Source organism: Sesamum indicum, linkage group LG9 (assembly GCF_000512975.1).
Source record: "Sesamum indicum cultivar Zhongzhi No. 13 linkage group LG9, S_indicum_v1.0, whole genome shotgun sequence".
Lineage (NCBI taxonomy): Eukaryota > Viridiplantae > Streptophyta > Magnoliopsida > Lamiales > Pedaliaceae > Sesamum > Sesamum indicum.
The window spans coordinates 8,341,429-8,364,072 of NC_026153.1; the positions used below are offsets into that span (position 1 = coordinate 8,341,429).

At 35.1% G+C, this 22,644-nt stretch overlaps 1 protein-coding gene across 3 annotated transcripts; it reads right to left on the reverse strand.

The window, feature by feature from the left end:
* On the reverse strand, positions 5,060 to 15,209 carry LOC105171107 (zinc finger CCCH domain-containing protein 44-like). 3 transcript variants are annotated; one of them, XM_011092124.2, is made up of 12 exons: positions 14,739 to 15,209; positions 14,361 to 14,667; positions 14,085 to 14,164; positions 13,418 to 13,605; positions 10,684 to 11,830; positions 10,420 to 10,547; positions 9,654 to 9,713; positions 9,527 to 9,577; positions 9,269 to 9,339; positions 8,440 to 8,594; positions 8,268 to 8,339; positions 5,060 to 8,170 (listed from the first exon to the last, which is right to left on the reverse strand). In XM_011092124.2, the coding sequence occupies exons 1-12, from the start codon at positions 14,827 to 14,829 to the stop codon at positions 5,934 to 5,936; spliced, it is 4,587 nt and encodes a 1,528-aa protein (XP_011090426.1). In that variant the 5' UTR covers positions 14,830 to 15,209; the 3' UTR covers positions 5,060 to 5,933. The 3 variants fall into 3 exon arrangements, with proteins under 3 accessions (XP_011090426.1, XP_011090428.1, XP_020552374.1); XM_011092126.2 differs by having other exon boundaries at positions 14,361 to 14,671; positions 14,743 to 15,208; XM_020696715.1 differs by having other exon boundaries at positions 8,268 to 8,336; positions 14,361 to 14,671; positions 14,743 to 15,207.

Below are 22,644 nucleotides of genomic sequence, written 5' to 3' on the forward strand. Positions count from 1 at the left end.
CAGAATTCAGCACCGTGATCTCCTGTTCTAGGGAAGAGACCTTCTCCTCCAGATTCATTACCAACTCAATCAATTGGGAGTTTTCGTCCTCAGGGTTCGCGGCTCTCTTGCTAGGCGACGCCGCCCGTCTTGGGCTCTCAGCATCTTGACCCGCCATTCTAGCAACAAAACTTGTGTGGGTCACAGCAACCCAGTCGGCCCCATGAAGGTACCAAGACTTTGATCCCACTTCTCACGAGGCGCCTTCTGCAATGCAGGAAAAAGGGCACCATGTGGCTAGCAATCTGCAGTAAACGACTACTTCCACCAATAACAACAACAAAACAGAACTCCCACCTTGCACAAGGCACCAACATGAACAGCAACACAGAATCCAACAACAGCAACATAAATAAACAAGGTGCAGTAGGAAAGCAGTAAATTGAGCGCAGTTTTAGATTGTGGATTTCATTGAATAGCGGAAAGCAGTACAATCCATGCTAACGCAAGGGGATCGCCTTGAGGGGGATACCAGCACGTACACTACACCAAGTTTCAGATACTCGTTCTCCCTATAATAGTCTTAAAAAGATTTTTTCTATTGACACCAATAGATACTAGAAAGGTTGAAAATCACACCTCAGAAGGCATAACTGCCCCCATGAGTAAACAAAAGTATTTACATGTGTACAAGATGTACAAGACAATACCTACACCTAAAACTTTAAGACTACGGAAGTCCAGCATCTCTCAGCGGAGGTTGTTGATCGGCTTAATTGAGCAGTTGCGTGGAATGTGCGTCAAGGGTGCCGAGAGTGCATGTGGCCCTTGACACCCAGGCAAGCACTTTCTCAACCTTCTTAGAATAAAGCCATGCCCCCAAGCAGGCACTTTTTCAACCTTCTCATAATAAAGCCCTACAGGTAGGGCACCTTCTCAGAAAAAACCTGTCTTCGACACAGGCACACAAGACCTCCTCTAAGGAGACATCCCAACACTCCTTCAGGCTGGCACTTAGGTCGTTCTTTACGGGACTTGTAAGCTCTGTTCCATACAGGCACCTAAGTGCTACTTCAGGCGAACACCTTATGCTTTCTCTGGAAAGGACCTAAGTCCTACTCCAAGTAGGCCCTCTCAAATAAGCCCTCTTCCGAGGAGGCACAGTAATGTTGCTCGTGCAAAACCTATTCATAATATGCACATATTTTTATTAGCATTCTCTTGAAGAAAAATGAATCCCTACACCGGAGTAGACACAAAAGACACTTGTTAAGCCCTCCTCCATGGAGGCACCTTCATAAAAGCCTTGTTCCATATAGGCACGAAATAAGCTTTTCTTTTTTCTAAACATGCTTATGCTACTAACATTCTTTGCAGGAATTTAAAAAAAAAATGGCTCCCACTTTGGGTCAGTCTCTTTCCTTTAAGACGCCTACTCTAATAAGTGTAGAGGAGGCTAATGATGTGCATAAAAATAGGTTGGCCCAAATAGGCTCAAGCGGCCCAAAAAGAAGAAAGAAATTCAAGGCCCATGGTGGCTAGTTCAAGAGAGGGCCTAGGGGACCAGCAGAGCCCCTCAGAAAATAAATTGGCCAAAAGTCGAGAGGGCCCTAATCCAAGAAGGCCATGAAGTAGCTTAGAACGTGAAGTCCCCTAGCCAAAGTCAAAGGTACTCTACATGACGGCCATGGGGACCTATGTGGCAGCTGTGCAAGAACTTTGGAGGCCGCCATAGAATCGAATAAGGACCAACAGTCCCCTCGAGGAGACGTGATGCCTCAGGGAGAAGTACTATAATCTCTAAGAGACTTTGAGTCCAGTTGGGAGAAGACTCCTCAACCACCTCCCTAAAAATTCGAGAAGGCAGCATTATCCCCAGAAGATACAGGACAGACTCCAACAGCCACCCCGAATCTAAGGGGGATCCTCTAGCTGTCCCTCGACTTCAAGGGGGATTAGCCAGTCGTTGGGGACTCTGCACCAAATCTGAGGGGGATTCAATATTATCCGATAATTTTGAGGTCATGCTCCCCCAAATTCGTGACCTTCTCCAACCACCTTGTGGGTGCCTATAAATAGAGAGCTCTCCTAGTAGGAGAAGGGGACACGTATGTTTTTCGATATATTTTACACTTTTTGAGCCCACCTGCTGCAATTTTCACATATTTGCTATTATATTAGCTTAAAGTAGTATTGCAATTTCATACTTAGAACTTTGATTTGTCAATCTCTTTATTGTACACAAAATCGAGCAATAACACTCTCTTCCTCACTCATTTGACGATTTTTACCTTCTAGCACTTATTTCACCACTTTTCACTTTAAATAGGTTGAACACCACATTTTTTGCTCGCATTATTTGTTCCATATGTGCATTTTATGCACGCATCAAATGTGAATAAGTTTTTTGTTCAAGTTTATTCAATGGTAAATTTCCCTCAAATTTATCCATATATTATGATTTGAAGTTTAAAAGATAAAACGCCATCTAGACATAATAAAATGGGGTAAAGTCCATATTACCCTCTGTGATACATAAAATATTCAAATAAACTCCTACAAAAAATAAAATATCATATAACCCCCTATATTTTTTAAAAAGGTGCGCACTACGCCATGATACATTTGAACATGGGTTTTAAGGATCAATGACAAAAATACCTTTTCTGAATCAATAACCTATATTTAATTTGTTCTAAATTTATGGCTCGGATTTCATCATATTTATAAAAAATAAAAATATATTATTTCAATATATAGACAATTATATACTTTCTTAATGAGAAAAATTCATCCCCCCTTGATATACGAAATGTGAAAAATACCCCTTCTTCAAATGATGGGCTTACCAAATTAGTTGTCATGACCCAACAAATTAATAATTAAATTGTTCATCATAGTCTTTTGAACATCTACCCATTAAACAATTTTAAAACAAGGCTACAAACACTACATCAGTTCACATAGCATAGACACCAAATATTGTGGGGGCCCTGAGTGATTGTTACAACATCTTCATTTATTTATTTTTAATCTTATATATATAAATATATTATTCATTTCTACATTATTAAAAAATATACATATGAACATGGGCAGGAAAATTACCAACAATTTCTAATGTTCAAGAAAATGTTTGAATTTGATTATATTTTTTAATACGTTCAAATTCTTTTGTTTGTCAACTTAAGAAAGAAACCTATTTTCTAATAATTAATATTGAATAGTCAAGACCCCATGTAAATTCAACTTGTTACATTCATACCTTCCATTCAAAATATATACAATTCAATATGTTCCATTCCCATGTATATATATATATATATACATTTATAATTTAATTAAATTTTATGTGATTTATATATATTATAAATATATGCTTTTAATCTAGACCGTTGATCAAATTTAGTTTAATCTAAATCATTGATCTTGTTAATTCAATTTAAGCTTTAGATTCAGGCATATCCAACGGCTATTAATAAGAATGTAAATATAATTTTATAATTAAAAATAAAAAAAAATATCTAAAAATAACGCGTGAATGGCACAAATTCGCATGAGGGACTTATCTTCTTTATTATGAAAAATACGAGGGAGGTAATTTACTATTTTTTTTTACAAGGGGGTAATTTGCTCATTTCGTATAACACAAGGAGGTAATTTGCATTTAACCCATTTTTTAATATATAGATATGTATATATTTTTGTATCTATACATACGTATATATCTAAATCTAATTTTGTTCTCCTCCCATATTTCCACCGTCCGTCCACCTCTCAACTCAAACCTACCACCGTTAGAAAGCCCATTCAACGGTGAGCATTTTGATACCTCACCCATTGTCAATCTCCAAGAAATCAGCGAGTTATGTTTATTTCTTCATTCAAAAATTCCTAATTTCCGCCCTCATCTTCTATCGTATTGTTTTCTCCACTGTCCAACCACCTCTCTACTCGAGCCTACCACCAATGGAAAGCCCGCCCGAAGGCGAGCATTTTGACACCCCACCCACCACAAATCTCTTAGCTTTCGACGAGTTATCTCCATGTTGTCGTTCGAAAAACCCTAACCCTCACCCTGGTCTTCTAGCACTCTTCTCTTCGTCGTCCGCTGCACTTTCTCTCCCGATCAACCACCATCTAAAAGCCCAAGTTCAGACAGTCATTTTGCAGCATCACCTATCTCCGATCTCCCCTCCTTCGACAACTTCTCCTCCTTTTTCCAACAGAAGCCATAATTCATCTTTTTTCTTTTTATATGTACATTGAATTATATTTTAAAAATATGTATAATTTAATAAATATATAAATTTATATATAAATCTAAAAATATATTATAATTAGAATTCTGGAATTATTTGAAAAGATAGGGATAGATTGGTCCTTACAGTAGCAAAATATTTACCTATCCTCATTTTCCGCGCGTGTAGTGCAATTCTAGAGGGGAGTGGGTAATTTGCACCTTTTTAAAAAATACAGAGTTTTTTTTTTTTTTTTTTTTTATCATAAGGGTCTATTTGAACATTTTTTATATCACATGAGGGTAATATAGATTTTACCCTAATAAAAAGTAAGAACGAAATTCGTCTGCCATATATCTAATTGATTCAAAAATTACTGCCAAAGTCAAATTCAAACTCATGATTTTCTTGTGGAAAGCGATAGTCGAAATAAACAGCGAAGACCTTTTAATTGAAGAGAAGAGATTTTTATTTTAAACCTTTTATGAATTTTTGTCATTACAGATTAATAAAATTAACTTTATTAAAACATTACATAAATATTTCAATAAATTAACAACATATTGACGCAATCAATATTCAATAACAATATAACTAAAAAGAAAAAATTAATTATGACAAATTCACAAAATCACATGAAATATGACAAATACTGCCACATCAGACGGATTCTTGAAACCTCATCCTTAACTACTCCGTTCCATATCTTTTTTCCATCACATATTCTATTTCCTCTTTAATTTCTTCTATGTTCTTTTTTTTTGGTTTTCTATTTTCGTTATCGTCTAATTTCTCAAATGTGGTAATTTATGATTTATCATAATATAATACAAGAAAAATACATGAAATAACCGAATAAAATTACATTGCTTTTTCAAGAAAGCAAAATAAAATATAAAACCTAATATTGTATTAAAAGAAATTAAACACACACGCATCAAGTGTGCTCAGATCGCTACTTCCATATACACCTAGTTTACATAATGGCAAAAAAAGAGTAGACCTCAGAACACACTTCTCTATACAGCAACAAACCACTATTTCCAATCATCAGCACCTAGTTAACAACACTTCTCTACAAACACCCCAAAACCCTCCCACACTCTTGATGGCTTCAATATCTGCAGAAAGGTTAGCATTTCTTCCACTATATCCTCGCACTACTATTATCTAGGCTCAACAATGCTTAGGCCTTTCAGATTCTCTGTTCAGTAAGTTAAATGAAACTCATACAAGGTACAAACAGGTAATCACTAATCAGAGTAGAGAAGTGCAATTAGCTACTCTCTACCTACCTAATAACAATGGTTACAAAGAGTCTCACCGTACTGGTCGACCGTTGATCGCCCCACGCCCTTCAGCATTTGGAAAGAGAAATTGAGGAATGCAGAGATCTTCCACCACAAGAGCTTTATACCTTCACAAGAAACCTCACCAAATGCAATCTGCAGACCTCAGTTGAGAGACTGTCTGGATGAAGAACTTCACTGCCTTCGCAGGAAAAAGTACAGTTGCAGAGGAAATACATAAATTGAATAACATGTTTATTTTTTAAATGGACCTAGGTAGTTACTAATCATATATTTGAATTACTCATTATGCGGCTCATGATCCTTAGGATAAGTGGAAGCATACTACAAATCTACACCTACAAAGATTGCTCTAACATTTAAGTATACAAAATCTGCAACCAATTGCTGGGTCACTAAGCCGTCACGGGTGTAAGTAGTCGCAATACGCTCCCTTTTTGCAATGACCACTTTCAAAGAATTTACATACTCGTTGCCCTTTCAGGAGAGGCCTGGAATATCCACCACCATATGGTTGCCGACCCCATGGAGGCCTGCCCCTCCCAAATCCTGAGTCACTACCTTGATAACCCCGCTCTCTAGGGCTAGTAAACCTTTCACCACCGTATTTGCGTTGGCCATCCCATGGTAGACTCCCATTTATCGAGCTGCAATTTATGTTGGGGTTTACCCAGGCTGTCCCAGGGTTTGAGCCCCAACTGAGGTTTGCCATTCCCTGAGTAGGTCCTCCCAAGACAAGATTTACATTACCCTGAACCGTCACAAGATTAATGTTACCATGCACATTTCCCCAGCCAGGGTCCATAATATCTGACCCAATGGTGGGAGCCATTGTTGTCCCAACCATTTCTTGACTTGTGTTTGGTGCAGCAGGATGAATTTCTGAACCAGCATCCCCCGAATAAACAGGTGCATTAGTTTCTCCCTCACTACTTGCAGATGAATGTACACTTGACCTCCTAAAAGAATCAAAAGCATCAATTGGCAATGGCTCAACGGGTTTACACGGCACTGAGGACTGGGAAGTCAATCGCATCTCCCCAGTGGAGCTCAAGGCATCACTTTTTCGAATATCATGCGTGGCGCTGAAATCCTCAATTGTACTAAAGCAATCATCTTTACAATCCTCCATCAACTCCCTAGCAAACTTCATGGCCGAAGTAGGTGATGGCAAGGCCCCTCGCGATTCCATTGCATCAACTTCGGCCAACAAGTCTGATACTGATTCCTCGCCCAAAGCATCAAACTCAATTGGCTCATTTAAAATTGCCAGCCAATTTGGTATATTTGATGCAGGATGGCTTGGAGAAGCATGAGTAAGGTTGTGACTATCTGAAATTGAAGTAGCAGCGTTCCCAGTTGAAACTTCAGTAGGCTTGGATGAAGATGCAGAGACAAGACCAGAATCCCATTCCTGGACAGATGGTCTTACAGGTGTAGGGGAATATCCACACCATTCATCAGCTACTTCAGGAATTTGCACGCCACCCACCACTAGACTAGAAGCAGTGCTCCAGCTTGGTCCAGAATTTTGCATAGGAAAATTTGTTACCCCAGATTGCTTGGTCTCAGTTGCCTGACCTCCTTGGTCTTCATTGTTAGATCTTGGAGTAGGACTCAGCAGCTCCAGAAAACCAACAGAGTTTTGAACATCCAAAGAGACAGACTGCTGATTTTCAGCAGTACCTGGGGTAGGACTAGGAAGATCCAAGACATCTACTTTCACAGCTAGGTTACTTGAATCAAATGACTTTGATACAGGTGCAGGAACAGACCCAGATTCCATATCATTTGAGCTCAAATTAACATTTAATAATCTCAGTTTGTCTTCAGAAGATAGGCATACTGGGTCCTCATTGTTAGGTTGATTTGGAAGTTCAGGTTCACTGGTCATCCGGCTTGTAGTCAGCCCACTTGAACTCTTTTCTCCATCTTGTGAAGCATGGTTGACCTCCTCGCTCTCTTGGCCACGATCAGGCTGCGGAAGATGCGTATCTGAGCTTGATGAAGGGAGCAGATTACGTGCTTGGACATTGTCAGCACTAGAATTATTATCCTTAAGCAAATCCCAGCAGCGTGGCCTCGAGGAGCCAGACTCATCTGCCCTCACCAGTCCAGTATTATTGTCAGACCAGGCTGCCTCTGTTTGTTTACTATCTCTTTCTGTCCTGCTCGTACTCGCACTAGACCCATGTTCCTGTGATCCTGAAGAAGGTTTATATGACAAATCTGATGTTCTATGGAATAGCCCATTCAGAGCATCAATAAGAAGTAATGAGTCATATTGCTCATGATTTGTCCATATCCTCATATCAGGTGGAAAAAGTCCAGTCGTACTCCATTTCCGCAGCTGCATCATGGAAAATGGTCCTTGAATCTTACCATTAGGATCACGATAGTGCCACAATTTCTCAGTTTCAATATTATTAGACAGTAGTGAGTTTCCCACGCAGGCAGTTGCAGTTGCAGTTGCAGTTGCAGTCTCTAGTCCAGACCTTTGCATGACTTGATCATTCCTTCCACCAATTGCTAACTTAGTGCTGTTGGCTTGATTCATGTGCTTGTCAGAACTATTTGATCCACTAGCATCTGATTTCTCTATCAATCTACTGTGCATCTGGATATATTTCTCTTCTTTACCTGAGGAAAATAATAATACAAATATCGGTCATAAAAAATTGCCATGAAATCAATCTTCCACTGACCTATCTACTCTATTTGCTTTCCAGAATGTCACCTTTTTTATTAGGAGAGAGAGGCTTTCTTCCCTTCCTGGGAAATCCTGAGTAGCTTGGCCTCACATAATCTGCTGCATAATAAATGCAAATAATTAAAAAGCCTAACTAATGAAGGTCTTAGCAAATGTAGAAAGACATTTAGGGGACAGCAACGTCCCATGACAGAGGTACCTTTAGTACTGTTCTCACAACTTCTGGCATCTTCTTCTGATTCATAATCTGGACTCATTTTTGGATCAGCATGTACCTCTGGCACTTCAGAAAGTCTGCGCTGGCGCTCCTCAGGTGATTTTAGCAGCTGTAGTTTGTCTACATATTCTCTAAGCGTGAAAAGTGTCAAGGACATCCAAAAAATACATGTAAAGTCTAATCTCATACTATCACACCATGTGGGTTGGAGAGATGCATATTGTTTGAAAATATACGAGAGCCAGAGTAATAAAAAGCTAAAAATGACAAAGGTAGTGCCTATTGAATCATCCACGTTCAACTCAATATGTAACCCCATGGGGTTTTTTTTTCCCTTGACATTTTTCATACAAACTGTCAGACAACCTTCACCACATGTTGGAAACTACAATATAAAATAGTGAAGATAGAATGTCATGTAACGGTTCAAGAGGGCTCCAAAATGGACTTTGGCTCGTGGCACATTGTACAGATGAACATGGAAAATGAATAGTAACTTCCATTGGCACTCCTTGTTCAATTCGACTTCAACAGACCAAAATATCAATTACAACCTTCTCTTAAATTGATGAATAGGTAATCATGTCAGCAAGTCTTGAAGTCATAGGGAATATGTTCTATGTGGTGTACATTTTGAGAAAAATGAGGCTAATAAGCAAGTTCAACTTTGAATCCAGAAAATGAATGTTTAGGTACAGGAAATTGACTTTTTGTTCATCCAGGTAAAGGCAGTATGTTTCCTTTTGTAAACTCAGGGCATCAAATATTTCCATGTGTTCAACAAACGAGATAGTTACAACATAAAGGATATTCTTTCTTACGCCCCTTCTCGCTAGCTCGATCTCGAAGATGATTCAGCCGCAATATCTCTGCCTCCAGCCACTGTACTTAGAATAACAGACATCAAACTCAGAACTATAAAAGTCACATCTATGAGACTTCAGAGTTGAAAAATAATTTATCTTTTCTCTTGCTTCTGTAGGGGCCTGCAGAACTGCCATCTTGAAAAAAAATCCGAGGCCGGTGCCTAATACTAAATTTAATTCATGCACGAGACCTAACAACTTACATCATTGATCCTGACTGGTTGGAGTGCCATAGCTTTCTTTTGTACCTCGCCCTGTAACCAAGCGCAAACAAGTCATACAATGATATCTTAGTTCTCAAATTTGAAACAATGCACAAAAAGGACGTACAACAGTGAACTGTTTCACAAGTCCGCATCTAATGCTTTGACGTAACCGTCTGCATTCATCCTGAATTCAAAATAAACTATTAGACGACCACATGGAGTATTCAAAGAAATAGATAAAGATGTGCATCAGTTGTGCAATCAAATTGAGCTAGCATTGCATAGTGGATTTGTTTTCTAGTACATGTGTCCTCATGACCAATTCAATAAAAGACTGCATATTGGCATTTTATATCATAATATTATGATGGCAAACTCAATTTCACCTGTCATATATTCACACCTAATACCTATATAATATTAAGCAAATTATACAAAAAATTACTTGACTGTGAATTTTGAACACATGATCTTGATAATGCAATTACCTTTTGCAGCACAAGAATTACATTATTTCTCAAGCAAGATATTCATCTCAGTCTTAAGCTCAACAGCAAGGAAATATTGGTATAAGGCAACAAGTTGTGCTCAAAAAATGAAAAAGTTGTGCAATACTAAAGATCAAATAAATACATCCTTTGGTTGAGAGAACAGCACAAAATGTCATGCATTACAAATAATAATCAAAGGATAAAGGCAATAAGAATTTCTTTCAGAGTTTAGAAAAAGGAGAAGCAAGTTTCTACTACTACAACTACTACTTAGGGTTACATACTAGTTTTGCTTACATATTAAATAACATCACATGACAGTAAAGTTACTTTCTATTAAAGTCAACCAAAAGCCACACATATAAGTTAAGAATCTGATGAATTCTTGTCTCTAGTTACCTCAGTAAACTCTTGATTTGAAATGGCATCAATTGATACAACCTCTGTCTTGTCTAAATTTAAAACTTCAAGCATGACATCTGCTGTCCGGTCACCAATTTTATAGGGCTCAGCCACCTTACTAATCCCTGAATAACAGATACAAATATGAAGGGATTAAGGACATTAATGAACTAATGATCTGGCATCAGAGGTTAAAGCTACATATGAAGGAACAGAAGGAAGAAGCTAAAGCATGACATTTGACAAATGTATGCACTATACCTACAACTTGAACAAGCCGGTAAACATCTGGCTTCTGATCGATATTTGATATTCTAATTCTCACAATCGACCCAATGACCTTATCATTGAAGTTCTTATCCTCAACAAGATGCTCCATCAGGTTTCGTCGCAAATAGATCAAATTAATGTTATGGACATCAATTGCAGCATATTCATTTAAATCATTCTGGGGTGCTGCTTTCTCCTCACTCTTTTTACGCGCTTTTCGCTTTCTACTGTTACTTGGCATCGGTGAATCATAAATATTTCCATCAACATCCATGTCACTTGCAACAGAACCAACAAATCCAGCTGGAATAAAAGAATTATTCTGAGAATCCTCCTTTATGAGAAAGTGATACTCGAGAAGCTTTAACATTTCAATATGACCCACACGTGGTTTTCCAAATAAATTTTTCAGCCTTGGATCACATATGATTTGACTCTTCCTACGAGGATCCCGAAGGTTGTTTCTCTTTATATATTCAAGCAAAAGTGTTTGGACATCAAATTGAGATATAGCAGATGTATCACCATGCTTCATGTGTGCAACAAACTCCAAGAGGTCTTTAGATGCCCATTCAGTAATACAGTCAACTGATGGCTTGTCTGACTCTTCGCTATTTGTAGTTTTGCAGATGCATGGCTTCTCGCTATCTTTGACAATGTTGGAATAGTCTTGCTTTTTCTCAGTGCTTGGCTTGTAAGTGGCTTCCTTAATGCCTTGCTCATCAGTGGCTTTGTTAATACTTGACTCATCAGTGACTTCATCCATGTTCTGTTTTACTGTGTCTAGGCTATGACTTGGCCCATTTTCCACCTTGTCCCTATTTAGTTTTGCCCCATGGTTATCAATGCTTGATACTGCTGTTGCCAACCCATCACTCTGCGGCAAATTAATCTCTATATGTGGCTTATTCAACTCCAAATGTTCGGTACTCTTGTATGAAATAGAAACCTTTCCATCAACTGCAGTATGAAGCACGTCACTTAACTGGGGCTTGCAGGCTACAGCAGCCACTTCTTTCCAGGGCTTTTTAGCTTGAGTGAGCTCAGTCAGAGTCAATGATAACTTCTCTTTCAAGTATACCCAGTACACCTTGAAGAGATACTCCCAGCTACTTTTGTCATCAAAATCCACTTGGACCTGTATAAATAATCCCAGACTGTCGGCATAAATTACAATCTTTACATAATATCCAAAGGCAACAAAGTGAGATTTCAAGCCAGACTACAATTTCCATCCACATTCTAATTACAACAAGGAAGACTTACTGTGATTTAAAAATGATACCAAGGACTTCCAACTCAAAGGGTTTGATATTATTCATTTTAACAAGAGACCTGGTCCTAAAGGTCAGAACCTTCATGATAAATGTCTGTTTTCTTGTTCTCTGTTCACATCATTTGCAGGAATCAAACTATGCTTCAAATATGGGGAAATGCAAACCAACCGCAGCAACATAAAATATGGCTAGCCTACTGCATAGTAATGAGAAGAGAATTCCATTACTCTCAGAGAAGCTTCTCTCTGATGTTTGGATGAAGCCAGATGATACGAAGGCTAGGAAGAAAGAAGACAGATTTAGACAACAAATATTTGATAAGCATGCCCAAAAAAGACTGGGCAGTGAAAGACGTATGCTCCTTTCTCCTTTACATGTTTAGATGTTTACCAATAGAGTGGGTCCCATTATAATTTCCATGAGAAGAACTTAAAAAAAATAAATGGCATTTAATGCAAATCCAGCAAAATATTGAAGTCACAAACTCAATTTGAACCACATTCAACTGAGATATATATTCTTTTTTTTTATTTCTTTTCCATACAAATAGCATACTTTAACTACAAGACCAGATTTTCATTACCACTGCACAAGAATTTCCTACAAGCAAAGTCATCAGCTAAGGCCCCAGATTATATCAACAATCAAAATATATCCTTCAAGTGTGTCAATCAATGGTGATCTGATGCATCCATTTTAATTTTGCTAGAACTTTCAACATGATAGCTCGGTTCAAAAGGCTACAGAATTTACTCAACCAAGCCTCTTAATGTGCATGTCAAGACATATGCATCAAACTGTGGACAAGTCAAGGACAAATGGATCATTGTTATTGGTTTAAAGCAAAGACTCCTCACTAGCTTTTACTCTCACCACCAAAATTGTAAAAAAGAATTAGTAAGTTATTTGTTTATCTAGGATGAATGCAAATAATGACCAATTAGATGCCCACATCATCCAAAACTATAGTTGGAGATGATTTCGCTTCATATTCAACATTCAACTCTGGAAACAAACTACAACTTCACACTTAACCAACTTTGCTGGTTAATCCGCCATTTGATCCTAAACAGAAAAGTAAATTCAATATCCAAACTTTGAACGAGTTTAACTTTCTTGAAAGCTACTTATAGCTTTGGAGTAGTTAACATGCAAATGCCGAAACACAGAAAAGAAAAAACAATGGAAGTCTTCATAAATGCTAATTTCCTGATTGACCAGATCTTCAACTGCAAAACTTAATGCCATAGAAGAGTTGAATTCAAGAAACATCGCATATGAACAAAAACCAGTCGCTTCCTAATAAAGGATTAAAGAAAAATCTTTATAAGCACTATAAATGAATGGTTAAATGTTGCCTGACAGCAAGTTAAACACGACAACAGCCAGATAGTTTTAGAAAGCAATTGTTTCAATTCAGTAACATGTCAAGAAACAAATTTTCATACCGACTCGTTGTTTGCTTTGTCCTTATTTTCAATCAGCATGATAGTTTTCATGCACGTCGAGCAAAAACCTTTGTTTCCTCTAACGCACAAGTAATCTGCATCTTTTGTGCATCCCTTGCACAGTGAGTAGGTGCAAGTGTAGCACATATAATGAGAAGCTTTCCGACATACACTACATATGTGCCAACCTGAAATCAATAGCAGCAAGAAGTAACATAAATAGGCAGCATGCTAGCACAGCATCAGGTAACTGCTCAACATAAATGTACTACTTCAGTCTCTATGAGGGCAACATTTATGAAATGAAAAAACCGCATGCATGGCTACGAGGCTAAATGACAGAAGAGAATGAGCCGAAAATAGGGGGGGAGAGAATGCCATGTTGGCAAAGCAATCAAACAGAAAAGGTTATCACTGCAATAAATGCATATTTGGCAAGACATTAACAAAACTCAAAGCCTTATGCATGTGACATAAATTAATTAACATCTAAAACATCTCTACTAGATTTGTTCCACAAGAATAGTTCGCAAATCATGGAATAGCTCCAAATATCTGATACTCAATTCCCACCATAAACTAAGAAACAACCAGGAAGAGACTTATATTAAACCAAGAAAGGGAAATTACAAATTTTGATATCTTACAAATGGAAAGGGAAACTTACCGCAAGTCCACTTTGCTTTTGATTTGAAAAATGCTTCATCCCGCTTAATACACGCCGGATGGTAAGCCTTTGGACAGCCCCTAAGAATTTGTGAGAGAAATTCAATACACTACCAAAGAAACTACGAAGATAAATTCTAAAAAGACTTCCTTCAACACCATCATAGACGACACCGAAGTAAAAATATACGTAAAGAGAAGGAACAAAAAGAACTCGTAACAAATTAAATCCTGATCAAACTTGAAAATTGAAGCCGCCCACAAGAACCAAACTCACTTGCGATCGCAAAGTACAAGAGAACCCCCATCGAAGCAAATGAAGCAGACATCCTCCTCCTCATCCTCCTGTTTTTTCCGCTTCGGTGGCGGAGGCTTCGCCGCTATCTGCCCCTTTGGCGGCCGTCCTCTCTTCCGCCTCTCTCCGGCGCCGATCACATGGCCCACCGCCAGAAATGCCGGATTCTGAGCTGGAGGAGGCGTATCCACCACTGCAGACGGCCGAGCATCTCCAGAAACCTCTCCAGTCAGCTGTAACCCACTGATTTCTCCCCGAACCACCGGTGAAGACTCGGAACCCTCCAAACCTACCTCCGCTGCAGTAGAAGCAACAGGCTCATCATCATCAAAGCCTTGAGTCTGAGCTACCCCTCCAAACCTACCTCCGCTGCAGTAGAAGCAACAGGCTCATCATCATCAAAGCCTTGAGTCTGAGCTACAGCAGCCAACAACGTCTCAATATTCTCCATGAAAAACCTAAACAAACCCTAAATCCTTAATTCCTCCAGCAAAGAATCCGGCCCAGCTCAAACCCCACAATCACTGATCACGCACCATATTCCAGCAAATTCAGACACATAATTCCAAAAAAGTAACAATAATAAAATAAAAAGAAATGGTGAGATAGAAGAATATAGACGCTGGAGCGCGTAGGATTGGCTGAATGGGGTGAAGAGGTGGGTTTGGGAGGGTGAATTTAGTCTCTTTCTTCTAGCAGTAATGGTAAAATAAACCTTTTATTCTGATTATCTTTCGGCAAGAAGTGGAATTTGCATGTAACCCCACCATCCCCACCTCACCCCCTCACCAAGTGTTTGATGTTATTACATGTGGATCAGTAGCGGGAGTCAAAGACTGAAAGCGCGGCCGCAGGTCATGGAAATGGGGCCGGAAAGAATTGGAAAACACGTGAATGGGGTCAAATATTTGTGCATTACCCTCTTTTCTTTCCTTCACCTCATCTTGTCTTCATAACCTCTAGCGTTGAAAGTCCCAAATTTTGTTAACAACATAGCTTTATTTGGTTTCATTTTCAAAGTATTTTCTAATTTTTGGAACTGAGTTTTTAATATGTTTGGTTTTGCATATTCTATCATTATACGATGAATAAAAATAAATTGAATGAACACTGAGTTATGTTTTTACCACAAATTAGATAAATATTAAATAAATTGAGGAGGTTCTTTTAAATTGTACCATCAAGACCTAAAGTTCGATGTCGTTCAGATCAAATAAGTATCATACTCAGTTGAAAATCAACTATATCGTGAATCCATTCAAAATAGTACAAACCACCAATTATGAAAACTTGATGTCATTCAAATAATTAGGTGTCGATGTATTTTAATAAGTCGCTAAATCATACGTATCAATATCATTATAGCATTTAGATATTTTAGTTTGAGCATATATAAACTCTAGGGCTGCATCAAATTTTCATAAATTGCACCCCTTATTTCACAATATATGTCGTTCTTTTTAATTTTTTATATAAGTTCAATTGTTGATTTGAATAAAAGTCGTCAGAGTGTTTCGATCGTAAAATATTTTGATTATCACAACAACGTGTTATATTGTTGGTTAACACATCTCATTACTTGAGCAATATGCAGATAAATTAAATAAGGTTCACATTTAGACGTTCTCTAAAAGTACGAAATTAAACTTTCTTCCAAAAAAGTAACAAAAATTACCCTGACCCTCCTTCAAAAATTTACTGTTTATACGTGACATCCTCATTATAATTTGGACAAAAAATACTAATGTTAGCCAAAAATAGACTATGTAACTTTTAAAGTTTACTCTGCGTTTAACGTTCTCAGGTGATTCTGTACTTTAATAGTGTTAACATCACTCCATAATTATATATATTATGCATCTCTCTTTATAAGTACAAAAATATACATAGGAATGTTAAATAGGGGCAAAATTGTTAATTTATGTATTTATTTATTTTTTTGCTTATGTCAGATTTTGTGTCTAAACCCTGATGTAAAAGTATTTGGAGTAAATGGAGAATTTTCAGAAATGACATAAGTGTAATTTCAAAACCTTGCATTTCCAGAGAGGGTCTAAATGTAAAAATAAAATGAACTCTACTACAAGGGGAAAAGTATTATTTTAGTCCGCCAAATATGTCTAATTTTAATTTTAGTCCGATAATTATGTCCATTTTTGTTTAGGTCCAGTAATTTACGAAATTGCTTACTTTTAGTCCTTTGACAGTTTTTCAGACAATTTTACCCATATGAGTGTATATGGACTAAAACTGCCTTTCAAATATTACATAGGAGTAAAATTGTTCGAAAATCTACCAGAGGACTAAAAGTAAGCAATTTCGTAAGTTACTGGATCTAACAAAAATAGACATAGTTATCGGACTAAAATTAAAATTAGGCATATTTAGCGGACTAAAATAATACTTTTTTCCTACTACAAGTGAAAGAAATTCTTAAACACGATATTATAATAAAAGTATTCCATCATGACTTTAATTTTGAAGATAATGCTTTTTTGGACAAACAAATTCCACTTTAAATAAAAGAGTTTCAATTTCAAAGGTTAAGAAAATAAGGAGTGATGGATTCGGTATTAGGGTTTGGCCAATTAGTGTATATGAAAAGGACATGATGATGACTTAAGTCCTTATTACCTTTCACCATTTCTTATTTTGGATTTCTGGTTTTCTTTCATCTCTTTTTGAACTGTGAATTATATCATATATATATATATATATATTTGAGTATATATTTAAAAATATTTCATAAATAAAAAAATATTTTTAGTTTAGTGATGGGAAGGATAAGAAAATGTGGGTGCGCTGATGGAGTACATAGAGATACACGCACTGTGGGTGCGCAAATGGTTCGAAATGTGCAGTAGAGGATTCTTAGCGTAGAATTACCTACTGCTATTAGCACTTGTGCGCTTTATCGCTTATGGCAGATTTCTTGGCCTGTCGAGGAAACCGCTTAGATTAAGCAAGATGTATTATACTATTATATTTTTTTTACTTAATGAAATTTACCTTTACCGAAAAAAAAGATAAGAAAATGTGATGAATGGTCAAAACATAGATTATCAACATAAAATATTTTTTGCGCTTTAATAATTAAATAGAAAAAAATATTTGTTTATATCCCTAAACACACATTTTGTGTATATTTATAATTTATATAATAATAAATAATTGGAAGTGAATTAATGAATCGCAATTGTTGACTTGAATGTTGCCTAAATTTAATGCCATGTAGAAAGTGTGTCGGCCCCGAACATCACATCCATAACCATGAAAAATTATTGTACGCTTACCTAATGTCTTTAATTCAATAAATATTTGGGAAAAGTATTATTTTAGTTCGTTAAATATGTCTACTTTTAATTTTAATCCGATAACTATATCTATTTTTGTTTAGGTCCAGTAACTTACGAAATTGCTTACTTTTAGTCCTATGGCAGATTTTCGAACAATTTTACCTCTATGCAACTTTTGAAAGGCAGTTTTAGTTCATATGCACTCATAGGGGTAAAATTGTCCGAAAATTTGTCAGAGAACTAAAAGTAAGCAATTTTGTAAGTTACTGGACCTAAACAAAAATGGACATAATTATCGAATTAAAATTAGAATTAGGCATACTTAGCGGACTAAAATAATATTTTTTTTTTCCTAAATATTTTACTTAGTTATGTCACATACTAACAAATGATTTTCTTACATAAGTATATTCGAGTAAATCAAATCATCTGTCACAAAAATAAATTAAATTAAATTAAATATTGATACTGCCATTTAGAGTTTTATAGAAATATAAATTGTGGGCATAAGAGAAAAAAAAATTGAAAAACAGATTTTGGTTCGGAATGAAAAGAATAAAATTTGAATAAAGGAGAAGAAAAAATAGAAAGAAGAAGATTGAGAGGAAGAGAAATGCAAATAAAATAAATTATTATTATTATTTTTTAAATATCGAGTACTCAATGAGTAGTTCTGGTAGGGGTACTACTCGAAACCCGATCCGATTTTTACAAATTGGGTGTCAGATAATTTTTTTTTGAAAAATATACGATAAAAAGAAAAAAACGAAAGTTGAACCCAATCGGGTCGTGACCCGAATACCCTATCCAATCGCCCACCCCTATTGACATTTTCTCTAATACAATTTTATCAACTTAAACATCAGAGAACATAACCAGATATTTTCGTTGTGGTTTTTACTATTTGTTATTATTATTATTATTCATCAAAGCCCTTACCAATTATTATTAATTTATAAAATTTCCAAACTTACTTAAGTTTATAATTTTTTTTATTTGGATTAGACTTTTGTTTGTAGACTTCTGAAATTCGAACAGATATCACTACTACTACTCTTTTTGTATATAAGTTTTAAAAAATAAATAAATGAATGAATATATTTTTTTATGAAATTCAACTTATTACATATTTCTCTTGTAATTAGTGATATTAATAATTAATAGTGTAATTGAAATGTTGTAGCACCCCCTAACGCTACTAGGGCTATATCTTCCCTAAATATTTTACTTAAAGTAATCCCTGTGCTCATATATATAAATTTGCACATAATCAACTAATCAATTCGCATACGTAATCCCAACATGTCATACCAGGTATTATCAACCTACAACATTATATATGCATACATATCAAACACCACAAGGTGATTTATCACAAGTAATCCGTACGCTTATATACTCTCTGTACAAATAAAATGTGATTTGTACTCTAACTGACTAAGAGGAGAAAACTGCATACTGGCCCGACCTGCTTGAGTATAGCGCGCATACCTATTCTTCAACAGTCAGACACCTCAAAATCTACTCTTGAAATAAAACGTTAGCAGAGGGATGAGCCTGCCACTCAGAAAGTAAATAACTAGTTCTATCTATATATGCATATCAAACACAGCCCAAACAAGATAAACAAGCAACACGCATGGAATACAATCAATTTAATTCCAACATAATCAGTTTTATTACACCACATGACTATCTCATAATAAGACAATCAATCAAACTCCATTTTTCCTAGTTTGCTTACCAAAAGGTGATATTGTGTTTTTTCCCATCAACTCAATCTCACCGTTATATAAATTCAAGTGAATCCCCTTGATAGCCGGCTCATCAATCTCATTTCGCACATAGCTCTTTCATGTCGCACATAGCTCTTTCATATCGCATATAGCACTTTCATTTCGCACATAACTCTTTCATTTCGCACATAACTCTTTTATTTCGCACATAACACTTTCATTTCGCACATAGCTCTTTCATTTCGCACATAGCTCTTTTCATATCATGTTTTCGCCTTATAGGCTTTTCAACATATCAAGGGGTATTCACACCACAATTATATTCAATTTCCACCGCTCCCTCATTTCCACATATCACCATTCTTATAAGCAACTAGTATCGTAAAACAATATATCGACATATTCTCATTCCAAACATCCACAATACATCAAACAACAAACATAATATTTCAACGCATTTTCTCATTCCACGTACACAATACCGTCAATCAAATCAAATCATCCATCACTCATTTACTTCAAATAAATCAATGTCAGCATGAACCACAAATTTATATAACAGTAAAATCATAAATAAAGGAGACATATATAGATAATACTAATTATTTACTTACCTCGACCTTACAACGCTTATCTATCCAATAGGTAGTGGTTCGATCTTTTTACTCTACACCCGTATCCTATAATGAGTTATACCACATACAGTTAATAAATCGAGAATATCGTAATTTTTTTTTAAATATAATATTGAATATCATTTGATTTCTAATAATTTTTTAATATTTCATTTCTATCGAAATACAAATATTCGTTTTTCCTCTTTATTAACATACCATTTATTAAATATAATTTTCAAAATATTTCTATGAATTTTCTATTAATTTCTCGCTATTATACTCTTTAATTGAACAATAATACATATAATTGCATATTTGGTTAACAATTATGATAGAATTGTATAAATTAGCTATAGTAATATTCGAATCTAATAAATTTAATAATCTAATTGACCAATAATATCATTTTTATATCCAATTCAATATTTAATTCGATACTATTTTAAATAATCAAACTCGTAAAATACTCCGATTAAATAGTACATCGCTTAGTATAAACAATATTTAATAAATGAACTAATTAAATAATATAATTATATAAATTAATAAAAATTAAAATTACAATTTTCGTACCTCGATTTCTTTTTCTTTTTCCGCCGAAGGATTGCAATTTCCCCTATTTTGTTTGTGTATGTGTTGTGTTGTGTAAATGCTGGTGGGCCAACCCTCACTTCTTTCTTTCTCTCTTATATATATATATGTATATAATATATATATGCCATTTACTAATATGTATATATATATATCATTTACATATATATTATTTACATTTATATATATATATATCATATTATTATTATTTTACTTATTTAATTAGACTTTTCTCAAAATACCCATCACGTCCCTTTTAAATTTTCTTAATTAATATAAGTTGTCCCCAAATATTATAACGAACTCCAATTTAATTCGTTCAAATTTTATTATATTCCAATTATGATCTATAATTTATTTACCAATTAACTAAGTTTCATAAAAAATTATCAATTAATCTCTCAATTAGATATTATAATATTTGGGGCGTCACAAATGTACCATTAAATTATATTTTTCATCACATTAAAGCGGAATTTATTCAGAGGTCACATAATTGAATATGAGATAATTAATTTAAAATAAAAGATAAGTCAAGATTCTCACATTAAGCTCGACTTGTCTATGGATTGGATAATAATTTATATGAGAATTGATTTTGAAATAACTAATTTAGAAAAAAAACTAATTATAAAATTTGAATTTACAAGTTTATAATTGATTATACAAATTGTATATAGGAGCTAAATTGCAAAAATAAACTTATTCTTTTGGATAATGAAAAAAATAAAAAAAAATACTTAATAGACAAAATGAGTAATTAAATAAAAAATAGGGATAATTACACTCCCCTCTCCTAAAATTTGGTGTGATTATGTATAAACTTCTTTACATTTAGCACCTCGAGGTTTGGTTCCGTCTAAAAAATAAGTCCCCCATTATTCAAAGTTCATTGAATTTGCTGAAATTAACAAAAAAACTGAATGAAAATTGATATTTACACTCAATCTTACACTCGATTGACTCATCACTGATTTATTGCAAGTCAAATAATTTTTTCGGGCTATATACCCTTATAACGGTGAAAATATCCTCTTCAAATACATTAATGCATAAAAGCGTATGAGGTAATCTGATCGTAAAAAAATTTATATGACCTGCAATAAGTCAATAATAAGTTAATTATGAGTTAATATAGGCTTTTTTTCTAATTTATTTATTAATCTCAGTAAATTCGGTAAATTTTGACTAATGAAGGGACTCATTTGTTAGACAAAAGCAAACCTCATGAGTGCTAGATGTTATTATCCAAACCACAAGGGGTCGTCTATGTATAATTACATCAAACTTTAGAAAAGGGGAGTATAATTATCCCTAAAAATAACTACAATGGGAACAACAAATTATAACTTTTTGTTGTAACATAGTTTTGACGATATCGACCGTTTAAAATGTATTTACCTCTTAACTATCTTTTTTACTATAATGATAAATAAAATTAGACAAAATCTCACTTTTGATCCCCACTAAATAGAGCTATTATCACTTTTGACCCTTAGCTTTATGGACTCAACACTTTTAGTCCCAAAACTTAAATTTTTAACAACCTTGGTCCTGTTTCGTTTTTGACGAAAATGACACGTGATTAGATTCGTGTCATTAGTCACAATCATAGTGTGGAAAAAGGCCCTTCAGCTGTTTATGCAGCTTCTTGGAGGAAAAAAATGGCTCCAACTTTCCTTCTAGCCTATTTGTACGTGTAAAAACCCATTAACATTCTTCTCCCTATTGATAACAAAATATTACATTCTTCTCCCTAATGGCTCCATCATATTTTTTAATCACTTTCTATAATGATCAGGTTTTTTTTTTGCTTTTGTTAGTGACTGTTATGCCCTTACTATATATTTTTTCTTATTTTAATGACCATTGAATTTTTTTTAAATGAATAGAAGCTCTAGATCTGAACAATTTATCATAGCCATTGATCTTAAAAAATTAAAGGGTTAGATTTAACAAATTTATAATTATAAAAATATTAAACTATTATTTTATTATAAATTAATAAAATATTAAACCCTAAGTT

Coding starts and splice junctions, on each gene's coding strand:
- LOC105171107 (XM_011092124.2), bottom strand. CDS start 14,829: ATGGAGAATATTGAGACGTTGTTGGCTGCTGTAGCTCAGACTCAAGGC. Junction 14,668..14,738: donor TTCTACTGCAGCGGAGGTAG/GTTTGGAGGGGT, acceptor CAGCGGAGGTAG/GTTTGGAGGGTTCCGAGTCT. Junction 10,548..10,683: donor CCGGCTTGTTCAAGTTGTAG/GTATAGTGCATA, acceptor TCTGTTATTCAG/GGATTAGTAAGGTGGCTGAG.